Source organism: Dendrobates tinctorius, unplaced genomic scaffold (assembly GCF_039654945.1).
Source record: "Dendrobates tinctorius isolate UK_male_01 unplaced genomic scaffold, ASM3965494v1 ptg000293l, whole genome shotgun sequence".
Lineage (NCBI taxonomy): Eukaryota > Metazoa > Chordata > Amphibia > Anura > Dendrobatidae > Dendrobates > Dendrobates tinctorius.
The window spans coordinates 15,043,163-15,059,509 of NW_027361960.1; the positions used below are offsets into that span (position 1 = coordinate 15,043,163).

The 16,347-nt window shown below is 45.8% G+C and overlaps 1 protein-coding gene across 5 annotated transcripts in view; it reads left to right on the forward strand.

Moving 5' to 3' along the window:
* The window catches only part of PDE10A (phosphodiesterase 10A), a 785,858-nt gene that overhangs the window by 738,592 nt on the left and 30,919 nt on the right, over positions 1 to 16,347 (forward strand). For all 5 annotated transcript variants that reach the window (XM_073560146.1, XM_073560147.1, XM_073560151.1 and 2 more), the window contains one exon: positions 3,867 to 3,947. In XM_073560146.1, the coding sequence (XP_073416247.1) occupies positions 3,867 to 3,947 (81 nt within the window). The remainder of the gene's footprint in view (positions 1 to 3,866; positions 3,948 to 16,347) is intronic.

A 16,347-nucleotide genomic window follows, 5' to 3' on the forward strand; every position in this document is an offset into this window, starting at 1 on the left:
TACCAGAAATACCTGAGGGTAGCGCTTTATATTCAGGGCACACTAAGGCACTTTCAGTTCAGGGCTCTTCCGTTTGGCATATCCATAGCCCCGAGGGTCTTCACCAAGGTCATAGCGGAAGTGACAGCCTTTCTCCGGATTCACGATACGGTCATAATACCATACCTGGACGATTTTCTTATAGTGGGCAGTTCAGAGGACCACTGTACAGCACAGTTGACTCAGGTGATCAACACCTTGCAAGAATTAGGGTGGATAGTCAATTTCAAAAAATCAAAACTACAACCCCTAAAGAAACAGACCTTCCTAGGATTTATACTGGACTCAGAAAGGCAAGAGTGTCTGCTCCCAGAGTCCAAGATAGAGAAGGTACAAAATCTGGCCTTGGCGGGCCGAAACCAACCATGTATGACATTAAGAAAAGCAATGTCCCTACTAGGTACCCTAACATCCTGTATTCCGGCGGTCAGGTGGGCTCAGTTTCACACCTGGCAACTCCAGGGGGAGATACTAAGAGCACAAAGATCGCTAAGAGGGCGTTTGGAAGGGAAACTGGAGCTTTCCTCAAAAACCAGAGACTCTCTCAACTGGTGGTTGAACGGGACAAATCTGACCTTAGGAATACCATGGGACAGACAGGCGACAGATATAATTTTAACAGATGCAAGCTCCTCGGGGTGGGGGGCACACCTAAGGGGCCTCATAGGTCAGAGTTCCTGGACACCTCAAGAAAGGAAGGCATCCTCCAACCTGAGAGAACTGTGGGCAGTGGGCAAGGCCCTAAGCCACTTCATTCCGCTACTCCAGGGTCGAGACGTACGCATCATGTCAGACAACAAGGTAGCAGTGGCATACATCAACCACCAAGGTGGGACAAAATCACACTCCTTAATGGAAGCAGCAACAGACATTCTGAACAGTGCAGAGGAACACCTACACTCCGTGACAGCCCTACACATAAAAGGGGCAGAAAACATAGAGGCAGATTTCCTGAGTCGCAATACCCTGAGGCAAGGAGAATGGGCGCTAAACCGGTCCATTTTTCAAAAGATAATTCAGCTTTGGGGGGAACCGGTGATAGACCTCTTTGCAAACAAGCACAACAGGCAAACAGAAAGGTTCTGCTCTCTAAACCCGAGGGAAAATCCATGGGCAGTGGACTCGTTGCACATCCAGTGGAACTTCAGACTGGCTTACGCGTTCCCCCCAGTAGCTCTGATCCCAACTGTGGTAAGAAAAATCAGAAACGATCAAGCCAGGGTGATTCTAATAGCTCCATTCTGGCCAAAAAGGCCCTGGTTTGCTCTGCTACGGAAGATGTCCCTCCGATCCATGGGTTCTGCCAGAAATCCCGGACCTACTAGCTCAGGGTCCAATATTGCACGCTCAGGTCAAAGGATTCCATCTGACGGCGTGGAATTTGAAAGGTCGCTTTTAATGGATAGGGGGTTCTCCCCTGGGCTGGTGGCCACTCTGCTAAAAAGCAGGAAACCGGTGACTACTAACATCTACGGCAGAACATGGGATAAGTTCCTACAGTTCTTGGGTAAGCTGTTAGGAAAAGAACCCCCAATTAGGGCCATCCTAGAGTTCTTACAATCTGGGTTGCAGATGGGGTTAGCAGTAAACACACTTAAGGTTCAGGTGTCGGCACTAGGGGCGCTCTACAATTGCAAACTGGCATCAGATAGGTGGATAGCCAGATTTATTAAATCCTGCCATAGAGCTAAGCCTATTCCAATACCCAGAATAGCCCCCTGGGATTTAAACCTGGTGTTAGAAGCCCTTACAAAAGATCCGTATGAGCCATTACATCAGCTACCCCTAAAGTTCTTGACCCTAAAAACAATCCTGTTAGTAGCCCTCACATCAGCCCGCAGGATAAGCGACTTACAGGCTCTCTCAGTAAATCCTCCTTACACGTAAGTCTTTCAGGATAGGGTAGTTTTAAGAACAGACCCCAGTTATCTGCCCAAGGTAGTATCAGATTTCCATCGGGGTCAGGAAATTGTCCTTCCATCCTTTTGCGAAAATCCAAAAAATCTGGGGGAGGAAAAATTCCATAGTCTGGATGTTAAAAGGGCTCTCGTAGAATATATATCTGCCACTAGCCAGTGGAGGAGGTCACAGTCCCTATTCGTAGCTTTTCAGGGTGCCAGGAAAGGCTATGGGGTTTCAAAAGGGACTATTGCTAGATGGATTAGGGAAGCCATTAGTGTAGCCTATTCAGCTAGTGGTATCCCGATTCCTGACGGCATCAAGGCTCATTCCACCAGAGCCGTGGCGACCTCCTGGGCTGAAAAGGCAGAGGTATCAATCGAACAGATTTGTAAGGCCGCTACCTGGGCCTCACCTTCAACCTTCTTTAAGCACTATAGATTAAATCTATCCTCCTCTGCTGACTTAACCTTTGGTAGAAGGGTGCTGCAAGCGGTGGTCCCTCCCTAAGGTGTTTCGAAGTCTCCAAAAATCTCTCAGGTGGTGCTGTCATGGGTGAAGGGAAAACCACCATGGTTACTTACCGGTAGCCGGTTTTTCCGGAACCCATGACAGCACCCGTACATTCCCCCCCTTTTTCACTGTATGGGTGTGCACAATTAGTAGGGTGTTTTGAGTGTTGTGGTGTTGGATTAAACATGTAACTAACCGGGAAGTCCTCTCAATGCTCTGTAACCCAACTGAAGCGGGGGAGAGGTGCCGCCCCTTATGTCTCAGTAGGTTCCTGTCCTGGCGGGGCGGATCCCTCTCTCAGGTGGTGCTGTCATGGGTTCCGGAAAAACCGGCTACCGGTAAGTAACCATGGTGGTTTTTTAGCCTCCATGCATAACGCCTTTTTGTATGACCAAACAACTCAATCTTTATTTCATCAGTCCACAGGACCTTCTTCCAAAATGTAACTGGCTTGTCCAAATGTGCTTTTGCATACCTCAGGCGACTCTGTTTGTGGCGTGCTTGCAGAAACGGCTTCTTTCGCATCACTCTCCCATACAGCGTCTCCTTGTGCAAAGTGCGCTGCGTTGTTGACCGATGCACAGTGACACCATCTGCAGCAAGATGATGCTGCAGGTCTTTGGAGGTGGTCTGTGGATTGTCCTTGACTGTTCTCACCATTCTTCTTCTCTGCCTTTCTGATATTTTTCTTGGCCTGCCACTTCTGGGCTTAACAAGAACTGTACCTGTGTTCTTCCATTTCCTTACTATGTTCCTCACAGTGGAAACTGACAGGTTAAATCTCTGAGACAACTTTTTGTATCCTTCCCCTGAAAAGCTATGTTGAATAATCTTTGTTTTCATATCATTTGAGAGTTGTTTTGAGGAGCCCATGATGCCACTCTTCATAGGAGAATCAAATAGGAGAACTACTTGCAAGTGGCCACCTTAAATACCTTTTCTCATGATTTGATACACCTGGCTATGAAGTTCAAAGCTCAATGAGGTTACAAAACCAATTTAGTGCTTCAGGAAGTCAGTAAAAAGTAGTTAGGAGTGTTCCAATCAAGAAAATGATAGGGGTGCCCATACTTTTGCACCGGTCAAATTTTGTTAAAATGCAGATTGCACATTTTCTGTTAGTACAATAAACCTCATTTGAATCCAGAAATATAACTGAGTCCATCAGTTATTAGATATATGAAACTGAAGAAGCTGTTGCAAAAACCAAAATTGTTATAAAGAAAAAAGGTTAACATTAATAGGGGTGCCCAGACTTTAACATATGACTGTATATTCTTAGTGTGGTCTGGTTCTAATGTAGTTTTCAACGTCTGCCATTTCTTAGGTTAATGCTTGTTGGAGTTGGCGGTAAGAAATCTTCCAACAGTTTTGTGTGTGATTATTGATAGAGTACATGGATTTCTATTTTAAAGGGTGATGAAATGAAAAGGCTTGGTATTTCCCCCATACCAATGATGGACAGAGAGAAGAAGGATGAAATTCCTCAGGGGCAGGTAGATAATCTTTTTCCAGTATAATAACATAGCAGGACAATTTTGAAGTAAAAATTACATTTCTGTGTTACTTTTATAATGAACAGAGCTAATCACATTCCATAACCTACGACTGTTAATAGTGTATACATTTATGAATGTTTGAAATCAAATAGTAGTTTATTTAACCTTCCGACTAGCCATTTTGCCTAATGTGAGTGTTTATTTAGTAGGAGAAGGCGACAAAATGCTGTAGAACACTTTGGACAGCTGCTTATCCCACAGCCAACCAAAGAATCGGCTTGTTAGATTCTGCCTGTGGGAATCGGTAAATAGGTGACCATTCACAATGGATCAGCAGATCCTGCAGCTTGGTATATAAGAAGGATCCCAAGACATCAGGAACTTAGAAATTGGGCTGAGTCTGGTACTAGACAAATTCACTAGAATGGAGTTGAGAAATAAGCTGCAATACCCAGGCACAACCAATGAACTAGTAAAATGCAGTGCTATTTCTTGTGGGAGGGAAAGGAATCATTTTTTTCCTAGATCAGACTACTTTTTTTTTCTCCTTTGATAAACCTTTAAGTAGTCTTCTCTCTTCTCTTCCTCTTTTTCTTCTCTCTATGCACCTTGAAGGAATTGATTTAGAGGTCCCTGACTAAAGGCCCCCCATACACAGGAGCCCATTGCTGAGCGCCTCTGTGTTCTCTAGTAGAAAGTCTCTGCCAGATGTCCCTGGCATCAACATATAATCATCATCCAGCTGAGGAAAAGAACAGTCTGTCGAAGTTCCAACGGCCAGATCCTTCTCGCTCTCAACATACTGTAATTGGGGACTTCTTTATTACATGGAACTGTTCTTCTGTGTCATTCGCAAATGTCATTTTAGAATTCTTTTAATGAATTTGTGAATTTAGGATGGACAAAAGTAGTTTTAGGAATTAGGTTTTTGTATGTCATAAACCTGTATTTAAAAGTTGATGCATCTTGACACTTTGAGGTATGCAATCGTGATCTTTTGGGGTCACTTTCTTATCTGCAGTAGATTCTTCTCCTACATAAAACTGATCCAGGAGTTACAAACTAGTGTTATTCCTGATGATAGTCAAAAGTATTTTAGAATTCATATCACTCTAAAGGCATATAAATTAGACTAAGTCTGCTAATTTCTCCAATATTGGTGGGATCAGACTATAATCTAATATTAATGGGGGCCTCTTGACTCTTCACTCATTACATGGTGTCGGGGGAGGGATGGATCCAGTAGTTAATCTTTAGGGTATGTTCACACGTTGCGGATTGAGCTGCGGATTTTTTTCTCGCGGATTTTACTAAATTCGCAGGTCAAATGACCTGCGCTTTACCTGCGGATTTAGTGCGGATTTCCCCTGTGTTTTGACACCTGCGGATTTTTATAATGGAGCAGGTGTCAAACCGCTGCGCATTCCGCACAAAGGATTGACATGCTGCGGATTTCAATCCGCAGCTTGTGCACTGCTTTTTTCATTTTCCATTGACTTTAAAGGTACTCTACAACGCAGCAGAATCTGCTGCGGATCTGCAGGGTCAAATCCGCTGCGGATCCGCAGCAGAATTCGCAACGTGTGCACATACCCTTATTGTGCTCTGTGAGATAAGTCTGCCAATGATTCTTTGATAGGGAACACAGGAGAGCTTCTTGGTATGAGAGTCAGGGAGATGGCTGTAGTCTGGACGATCATTTGTTCAACAGTTATCTATCCATAACAACGTCGAGCGATCTTCGTTGGCGACTCAGAACTCAGGGACGCAGGCGTGATTTTGCCTTGTCTTTTCAACGCCCCCTCAGCACCGATTGGTGGTCTCAAATTAGGATCTTTGTAGCGTTTCCTTTTATAGGTCAGCTATCAATTATATGCAATCATAACATTTAACATGTACAGTTATAATAATCGCGTGTCCCCGTATCAGTGACTGTAGATCCACAAATAAATAGCGCACTAGCAACTCAGACAGGGACGCTGAAGCAAACCGCGTAGTGATAGCGCAGTAGTGGCCACCAATCGGAGCAGAGGGGCGTGGAAAAGGCAATGCTGAAGCATGCCTATCGAGGTCTGAGTCATCAGAATAGCTGAGGTCAATATACAGATTGCCGTATCGTTGCTGCGTTGTTGAGTAGATCTGCCTGTTTGACAGCTTACTAGCGACCATGTAGCGATGTACCAGCGATCTTTACCAGGTTGTATCGCTGGAGCGTTGCTATGTGTAACAGGACCCTTACTCTCTGATTGTGTATGGAACGTAAACTAGCCTTTTATCACAATTTTTTGAGGGGTCTTAATGCTTGTACCGACTGCTATTCTGTGATTTACTTATATGATCGTATTATGGCAAAACACTTTAAGGGTGTGTGCACACTAGGGTGACCGCAAAAAATCGATGTCGGAATTTTGTCCATCTGGACCCCACAAAACGATTCCCCTTTCCAGATATTGAGAGAGCCAAAATTTGAGCTCGCTCAAACGACGTTAACCCGTGCCGCTCGTCGCTCAAAGTTTGAAAAAATCCAAATTGAGGTATTTTAAGATTTAGGTATTTTGCATAGTCTGTTAGACTATAAAGAATGTGACAACAACATTGCAGAAATAGCACTGACCAAATTTTCGAACCATTTGTGGTATTTGAATGCAGAGTTGGTGGGATTATCGTTTTTTGATCCCACCATTACAGACAATGAAAAGTTGTTAATGGCTAATAAATTGCTCAGTAGCACAGATGAACCATCAGAGCACGCTAGGGTTGTAAATCCAAAAGTTAGGAAAAAAAAAATTAAGAGGTAGGAAGTAACCGACTTTAACGACCTTCTGACAAAAGATGAAGAACAAAAGCAATATGTCCTGCAAGTTGTAAGCAAATGCCGAGCATTATATTCTGACGTTTCAAAAACTACTGTAACAAAAGCTCTAGAATAGATAAGATAACTACCGTATATACTCGAATATAAGCCGAGATTTTCAGCCCGTTTTTTGGGGCTGAAAGTCCCCCTCTCGGCTTATATTCGAGTCATATACACCGGGGGGTCAGAAGGGGAGGGGGGGCGGGGGTGTCAGGTCATACTTACCCGTCCTGACGCTGTCTCTTGAGCCCCCAGCTTCTCCCCGTGCTCTCTCTTCCTGCCTTCAGCGGTCACGTGGTGCCGCTCATTAAAACTCATGAATATGCGCATATTAATGAGCGGCACCATGTGACCACTGAAGGCAGGAAGAGAGCGCGGAGAAGCTGGGGGCTCAAGACACAGCGTCAGGACGGGTAAGTACAGCGATACTCACCTGTCCTGCGTCCATGGCTGCTTGCTGCTGTCTGTCATTGGTCAGTGACTTCAGACAGCAGAGGGCGCGGTGACGTGGTTAGTGCACGCCGCGCCCCCTGCAGTGTGAACGTCACTGACCGATGACGTGACACATAGCGGGGAGCAGCCATGGACGCAGGACAGGTGAGAATCTGACACCCAGCGACGGAGAGGTGAGTATGTCATTTTTTTATTTTTACATGCAGCAGCAGCGGCAGCACATGGGGGAATAATCTTAAGGAGCTTCTAATGGGGGCAGCACATGGGGGAACAATATGGAGCTTCTAATGGGGGCAGCACATGGGGGAACAATATGGAGCTTCTAATGGGGGCAGCATATGGGGGAACAATATGGAGCTTCTAATGGGGGCAGCATATGGGGGAACAATATGGAGCTTCTAATGGGGGCAGCACATGGGGGAACAATATGGAGCTTCTAATGGGGGCAGTATATGGGGGAACAATATGGAGCTTCTAATGGGGGCAGTATATGGGGGAACAATATGGAGCTTCTAATGGGGGCAGCATATGGGGGAACAATATGGAGCTTCTAATGGGGGCAGTATATGGGGGAACAATATGGAGCTTCTAATGGGGGCAGCACATGGGGGAACAATATGGAGCTTCTAATGGGGGCAGCATATGGGGGAACAATATGGAGCTTCTAATGGGGGCAGTATATGGGGGAACAATATGGAGCTTCTAATGGGGGTAGTATATGGGGGAATAATCTATGGAGCTTCTTATGGGGGCAGTATATGGGGGAATAATCTATGGAGCTTCTTATGGGGGCAGCATATGGGGAATAATCTATGGAGCATTTCCCACCCTAGGCTTATACTCGAGTCAATAAGTTTTCCCAGTTTTTTGTGGCAAAATTAGGGGGGTCGGCTTATACTCGGGTCGGCTTATACTCGAGTATATACGGTATGTAAAATTATCAACTCATGTAGGTTAGCGTGCTCTGATGGTTCATCTGTGCTACTGAGCAATTTATTAGCCATTAACAACTTTTCATTGTCTGTAATGGTGGGATCAAAAAACGATAATCCCACCAACTCTGCATTCAAATGCCACAAATGGTTCGAAAATTTGGTCAGGGCTATTTCTGCAATGTTGTTGTCACATTCTTTATAGTCTTACAGACTATGGAAAATACCTAAATCTTAAAATACCTCAATTTGGATTTTTTCAAACTTTGAGCGACGAGCGGCACGGGTTAACGTCGTTTGATCGAGCTCAAATTTTGGCTCTCTCAATATCTGGAAAGGGGAATCGTTTTGTGGGGTCCAGATGAACAAGATTCTGACATTTTCCCCCCCCCATATGAGATCCGGTCACCCTAGTGCACACATTGCGGATTCTGCTGCGGATCTGCAGCAGCATCTCCTGTGTTGTACAGTACCATGATTTTCCCGTCTCCCATGACTGCACACATGAGAGAGGGGATCCGCCCAGTCAGGACAGGAACCCTACTGAAGATAAAAGGGGCGGTACCTCTCCCTCGCTTCAGTTGGGTTTCCTGTCCTGACAGGGACCCGTGCACTGAAGATCACGTACCTGCCCCTCTCTCGTGCCGGCGTGGAAGATCAGGCTGGTTCCTGAGCGCTGTGTGTCGGGAGGGGGAAGCGCCATCCGCGGGTCCCCCGGGGGCTCAGCGTCCGAGCGGGCGCAGAATCAGCACGGCCTGGGGTCCTGGGGCTCTGCCGTGGCTGCCGCGCCGCCCTCTCCCCCTCTGCCGCATGTGGGAAGCACAGCGCAGCGTCAGGGAGCGGCCGCTTCCGGGTCGCGCCCCTCTGACTTCACACGCAGGGCACGCTGGGAAGGGGCGTGCCCGCATGACGTCGGGAGGCAGCTCCAGGATCCAAGATGGCGGCGCCCATGGGAAAAAACGCCGGCCGGCAAGAGAAGATCCCGGCGGCGTGGCAGGGCGGGGGAAGGGCTGTGGGGGTAACCGGAGGAGGCGGAGAGTGCAGTGGATCTCCCTTACATAAGGGAGATGACCACAGAAGACGCACTCATGCCAAAACTTCATGATGCAAGTGGGGCAAGACGAGCAGCAGCGTAAGTAGCAGCGACAACAGCGTCAGCAGCAGCAAGAGATCTCGCCAGATGCCAGGCCGAGCCGCCAGCATACCAGGAGCAGCCGCTCGAGTGGTGGGAGCTGCAGTCATAAACGCGACCGGCATGACTCTGAGACGTCCAGAAGAAATGTCACGAGTGCATCTGAGGAGCCTCCGAGATCGGTACCCCAGATTGACAGCGGTGGTGAGTGATCTACGTGAATGTCACCCTTATGGTAACGGGGTTCCATTTTTCTCTGTTTGATCACTAGGGGTCGAGGAAGGCCAGCAGCAAAACCAAAAATATAGAATGCGCCCTATGTAAACACCCGCTGGCAGATCAGTGGCAGAAAGACCTCTGCGCTGACTGTATAAATAAAACTATACAGGAGGAAACCCCTGATTTGGTAACTACCCTTAAGGCGCTAATACAACATGAGGTGAATGGTTCCCTAAAAGCAGCCCTTAAAAAGGATGAAAGAGGTCATAGAAGGGATTCTGATTGAGGCCTCGCCAGGGCAGAAGGGGCGGGAAAGATCCTTGTCCCCATCCACCTCCTCTTCCTCTACTCAGTCCTCAGAATCCTCCTCGGACAGCGATATAGGCGGCCGTCCATGTTTCCCAACAGAGGATGTGGAAAAGCTGGTCAAAGCTATTAGGGCTACGATGGGCCTGAAGGAGGAAAAGACTCCTAAATCGTTAGAGGATATGATGTTTGGAGGAAAGTAAAAAACGCACCTTCCCTGTAAATGAGAAAATAAAGGCCCTAATTGACAGGGAATGGAAAAAACCGGAGAGGTCAGGGAGCTTGCCTTCTACATCAAAAAGGAGGTACCCTTTTGAACAAAAGGATTCAGAGACCTGGGAAAAAGTCCCAAAAATTGATGGGGCTGTAGCCAAATCCTCAAAAAAGGTATCTCTACCATTAGAGGACTCTGGCATGTTGAAAGACCCACTTGATAAAAAAGCAGATGGTTTCATAAAGCACATCTGGGAAGCTTCGGCAGGTGGATTAAAGCCAGCGATAGCTGGTACCTGTACCGCTCGTGCCCTCATGGTCTGGCTACAAGAAATAGAAGACCAGATGAGGGATAGCGTTCCTAGGGACGAAATTCTGTCTAATCTGACACTGGTACACGGAGCAGCGGCTTTCCTAGCGGATTCCTCTGCAGACTCCGCAAGATTGACAGCTAGAGCAGCAAGCCTGTCAAATGCGGCAAGACGAGCCCTGTGGCTTAAAAGGTGTCCCAGAGATTTACCATCAAAACATAGGTTATGTTCCATTCCATGTGATGGCCAATTGCTCTTTGGAAAAAAACTAGAAGAGATTTTGGAACATGCAGGGGATAGGAAGAAAAGCTTTCCCCGATTTCCGGAAGAACCTAAAAAGCAGCCCTTTCGGAGGAGGAGATTTAACAGGGGTCGTCCCCCAGGAGATAGAAAAAACTGGGACTTTAAAGAAAGAAGAGGATCGGGCTATATGTTTAAAGGGCCCTCCACTTCCTCCAAAAAATCTCCCCAATGACATCAGGCCGGAGGTAGGGGGAAGGCTTTCTCTCTTCCTTACCGCCTGGGCGAATATCTCCCCCAGTACATGGGTCCTAAACATAATAAAGGACGGGTTAAAAATAAAATTCATCCGTCCGCCCAGGCGTACCTTCATAATGACACCCCGAAGGAAAGCCCAAGAGCAACAGCTGGCCCTGGAGACGGAAGTCTTGGGACTAGTGGAAAAACAAGTCCTACAGGAAGTCCCAGTACAAGAAGGAAGGGGGTTCTACTCCCCCCTCTTCTTAATACAAAAGCCAGATCGCTCTTGGAGAACCATTGTCAACCTGAGGAGACTCAATCAGTGGATAGACAATTGCTCCTTCAAAATGGAGTCAATCAACACTGCCACAAAGATCCTGTTCCAGCATTGCCTCATGGCAGTGATAGACTTAAAAGATGCCTACTATCACATCCCAATTCATCGGGAGTATCAAAAATATTTAAGAGTAGCGCTCTATGTCCAGGGGCAGGTGAAACACTACCAATACACAGCCCTTCCGTTTGGCCTGTCTACAGCCCCCAGAGTATTCACCAAAGTGATGGCGGAAGTAATGTCTTTTCTTCGTTCCAGGGACATAGTGATCGTCCCATACCTAGACGACTTTCTTGTAATAGGGAGATCGGATTCCCACTGCGCATATCAAGCGAAAGAAGTAATAGCAACTCTAGTAGGACTAGGATGGATAGTAAACATCCCCATGTCAAGGTTAACCCCAGTAAAAGAGCAATCCTTCCTAGCGTTGATATTGGACTCCGAGCGACAACGCTGCCTCCTGCCAGAGAACAAAGTGACCAAGATAAGGGGCCTAGCTCTCACAGCAATACAAAAACCAAATATGACACTGAGGAACGCAATGTCCCTTTTAGGCTCGTTGACATCATGCATACCCGCAGTAACATGGGCGCAGTACCACTTAAGACAACTACAGTGGGAAGTGATGTCAGCACAGAAACAATTAAAAGGGCATTTAGAAGGCAAACTATGTCTCTCAGTGGCTGTAAGAGATTCCCTGCTCTGGTGGACTGTAGAAAAGAATCTAACAGCCGGTGTCCCATGGCAAAAACCATTCGAGGACATGATTACAACAGACGCGAGTGCCACAGGATGGGGAGCACACCTGAGATCCCACTCAATACAGGGGACCTGGTCCTCACTAGAAAACGATCAGAAAAAGCCGTGAAACATTTCCTTCCCTTACTTCGGGGCCGCCACACCCGGGTCATGACGGACAATCAGACAGTAGTAGCCTACATCAATCACCAGGGGGGAACGAGATCCTGGGGCCTCATGCAAATATCGGATCTACTCTTCCAGCTAGCAGAACAACATCTGTTATCCATCACAGCACTGCATATAAAGGGGGTAGAAAATATACAGGCAGACTTCCTGAGTCGCAGGCACCTAAGACAAGGGGAATGGTCCCTAAACCCCCAAGTCTTCCAACAAATAGTTCAAGCCTGGGGCAAACCAGAAATAGACTTTTTCGCTACCGCAAACAACCGGACGGTCAGGAAGTTCTGCTCACTAAATCCAAGGGAAAACCCCTTCGCAGTAGATGCCCTACAAATACCCTGGAAGTTCATCCTGGCCTATGCATTTCCCCCGATAACAATGATCCCAGTAGTGGTCAGGAAAATGAGGGAGGATCGAGCGAGAATAATTCTTATAGCTCCGTTTTGGCCGAGGAGACCTTGGTTCTCCCTTCTGAGACTCATGTCAGTGACAGATCCATGGATATTACCGGAGATTCCAGACCTGCTTTCCCAGGGACCAGTGGTCCACTCTCAGGTGAAGGGCTTCCATCTAGCAGCCTGGAATTTGAGAGGGTGCTACTGAGTCACCAGGGATTGTCTCCAGGGTTAGTCTCCACCCTGTTGAAAAGTAGGAAACCTATAACATCCCAAATCTACGGTAGAATGTGGAAAAAGTTCCTAGACTTCCTGGGGGGAACCTTTAGGGGATGTAGCGCCAGTGGGACCTATCCTAGAATTTAGTCGGGGCTGCAACTGGGGTTAGCCACTAACACACTCAAAGTCCAAGTCTCAGCTTTTGGGGGGCCCTATATAACTGCAACTTAGCAGCTAATAGGTGGGTGTCCCGATTCATAAAATCCTGTGGCAGGTCAAGGCCGGTCATTATTCCAAAGATACCACCCTGGGACCTCAACCTAGTTTTAGAGGCCTTAACCAAAGATCCCTTTGAACCACTACTAGAGCTGTCACCAAAGCTACTTACACTTAAAACTGTCTTACTGGTAGCCTTAACATCAGCCCGAAGAGTGAGCGATCTTTAAGCTCTATCTGTGTCCTCCAGATCTTGGATGACCGAGTGGTTCTAAGACCGGACCCGGCCTATCTCCCCAAGGTAGTCCAAAAATTTCATAGGACTCAGGAGATCTCCTTGCCATCTTTCTGTAACAATCCTAGAAACCCGGGGGAGCAAAAATTCCATACATTAGATGTAAAAAGAGCCATAGTACAATATATCTCAATGACTAGTCAGTGGAGGAAAGATCAGTCCCTTTTTGTAGCCTTTCAGGGTAGTAGAAAAGGGCACAGGGTAGCTAAGAGTACCATTGCCAGATGGATCAGGGAGGCCATTATGTTATCCTAAGCACAAAAGGAAATTTTCTGCTCACCCCTCTTCACTCCTTATCACACCTCCGACGCACGGAAACACCCTGACCGGGGTGTATAGTGCATGCACAACATAGAAAAAGATTTTCCAGCGTCTCCAGGAGATAAAATAACAATTGCTTTATTGAAAATATAAAATCTTCTTACCATCAAGTAAAAACAACATAAAGAGGCATATGGAGGGGAGCACTTTCCTACGCGTTTCACCCTGAAAGGGCTTAATCATTATGTTATCCTACTCCGCAAGTGGCGCTCGGTTCCAGAAGGCATCAAGGCTCACTCCACCAGAGCCGTGGCTACCTCCTGGGCAGAGAAGGCTGAGGTATCGATTGATCAGATTTGTAAAGCCGCTACCTGGTCCTCACCTTCAACCTTTTTTAAGCACTACCGACTTGATCTATCTTCCTCTACTGACCTAACCTTTGGTAGAAGGGTGCTGCAAGCGGTGGTCCCTCCGCAAGGTGTCTTATTCTACAAAAGTCTCTCATGTGTGCCGTCATGGGAGACGGGAAAACACCAAGGTTACTTACCGGTAGCCGGTATTTCCGGTGCCCATGACGGCACCTGTATATCTCCCCCCCTTTTCACTCCTTTTGGTGTGCACTATAGTTTGGGTGTTTTTTAGTTAGATATAATGTGGTGATAGTTTTACCATGTGTACTAACCCGGGGGGCCTCTCATGCTCTGTAAACCAACTGAAGCGAGGGAGAGGTACCGCCCCTTTTATCTTCAGTAGGGTTCCTGTCCTGACTGGGCGGATCCCCTCTCTCGTGTGCCGTCATGGGCTTGGAAAAACCGGCTACCGGTAAGTAACCTTGGTGTTTCCTATGTAAAATAAAAAATGCTGTGCACATGCGGAAAAATCTGCAGCAGAAACGCTGCGGGTTCATTTCCGCAGCATGTCATTTCTTTGTGCGGATTCCGCAGCGTTTTACACCTGCTCCATTATAGGAATCCGCAGGTGTCAAAACAAGTAGAATCCGCACAAAAATGGCAGAAAATCTGCACTAAATCCGCAGGGTAATCTGCAACGTGTGCACATACTGTTATATCGTGAAGGGTGACAGAAGTAGGCAAGAGTGAGCTTGGGAAACGAGTCTGTTGGGTGACAGCCTCTAAGGGCACTTTTTTTTACAGGGGGTTATTTGGCATCTGATACCCCCAAGTAAGTCATATTTTTCGATTAATTTTGGTGGACACTGATGTAAGTCCAAATTGGATACATTTTGATGCTTTATGCATCCTGTAAATAGCGTAGTATTTTTTATGTTTTTGTGAGAAGATGGCATTGTTAGCTATCATTTTTGCATATACAAACCTATATGGTAACTATATGGAGATATACATGCATTGGTTGTCTCCCAACTTTCAATAACCCAGCATCGCACAACTTAAGGCTGAGTTCACATGTTCAGCAGTCATCTGAAATGTTTCCAAAAACATGATCAGTTTCAAATGGCTTTAATAACTGATATACTTTAAAACGCATCTGTTCACATTGACTTCGATGATTTAACAAACTGATCCAGTTGCAATCCATTTTTTTTAGCTAAAAAAAACCCTACTGATTACTGCTTGAACCTTTTATTAAATCATTAAAGTCAATATGAACAAATCCGCAATAGAAGTTTATCAGTTATTCAATCCATTTGAAGCAATTTTTATAATTTTTTTTTTAATGGATCCATTTCAAAGAGAAGCTCTATTTTAGCAGTCTACAGAATTGTGGTATAAAAACCTAGATTTGCCCTGCTTGTACTGCCTCACTTTGCTGATTATTATACATTTTCTACGTAACCCCTTAATGACTGGAGGTATTTTTGGTTTTGCGTTTTCATTTTTTGCTACCCTTCTTCCAAGAGCCATAACTTATTTTATTTTTTCATCAATATGGCCATATGAGGGCTTGTTTTAGTGGGACGAGTTGTACTTTTGAACAACACGATTGGTTTTAACATATTGTGTCCTGGAAAATGGGAAAAAAAAATCCAAGTTCGGTGAAATTACAAAAAAGTGCAATCCCACAATTGTTTTTTTATTTTGCTTTTTTGCTAGGTTCACTAAATGCTAACACTGACCTGCCATTATGATTCTCTAGTACATTACGAGTTCATAGACACCAAACATGCCTAGGTTCTTTTTTATCAAAGTGGTGAAACAGAATTCAAAACTTTGTTAAAAGAAACTTCTGCCATTTTCCAATACCCGTTGTGTCTCCATTTTTCGTGATCTCGGGTTGGATGTGGACTTATTTTTTGCGTGCCGAGCTGACATTTTTAATGATACCATTTTGGTGCAGATATGATCTTTTGATCACCCGTTATTACATTTTAATGCAATGTTTTGGCGACCAAAAAAACATAATTCTGGTGTTACTTTTTTTTTTCTCGCTACACCAATTAGCGATCAGGTTAATCCTTCTTTTTTTTTTTTTTTTGATACATCGGGCAATTATGAACGCAGCGATATCAAATGTGTATGTTTTTTTATTTCTTTCTATTTTATATTTTTAAAAACATTTTTTTTAACGTTTGACATGCTTCAATAGTCTCCATCATCACGAAACAATCACTGACCTCAGGGAGACCAGTCAAAGAAAACACTGCGGCAGCCGGCAAAGGCGCTCAATCAGTGAAATCCTAGGTGCAATGCTCCCTGGGGAATACGAATATGCAAATAAAGTCCGTGGAGCCTCATTTAAGGGTCTCAAACACGGGACTAGCCAGATCTTCCTCCAGGGAAGAACCTATCCAAGTGGTGGCTCCTTTTGGAAACCACCCTTACCACCATATTAAGTGGCCCTTTAAGTCAATATCCAGCTCTTTACGAGTTTACAGAT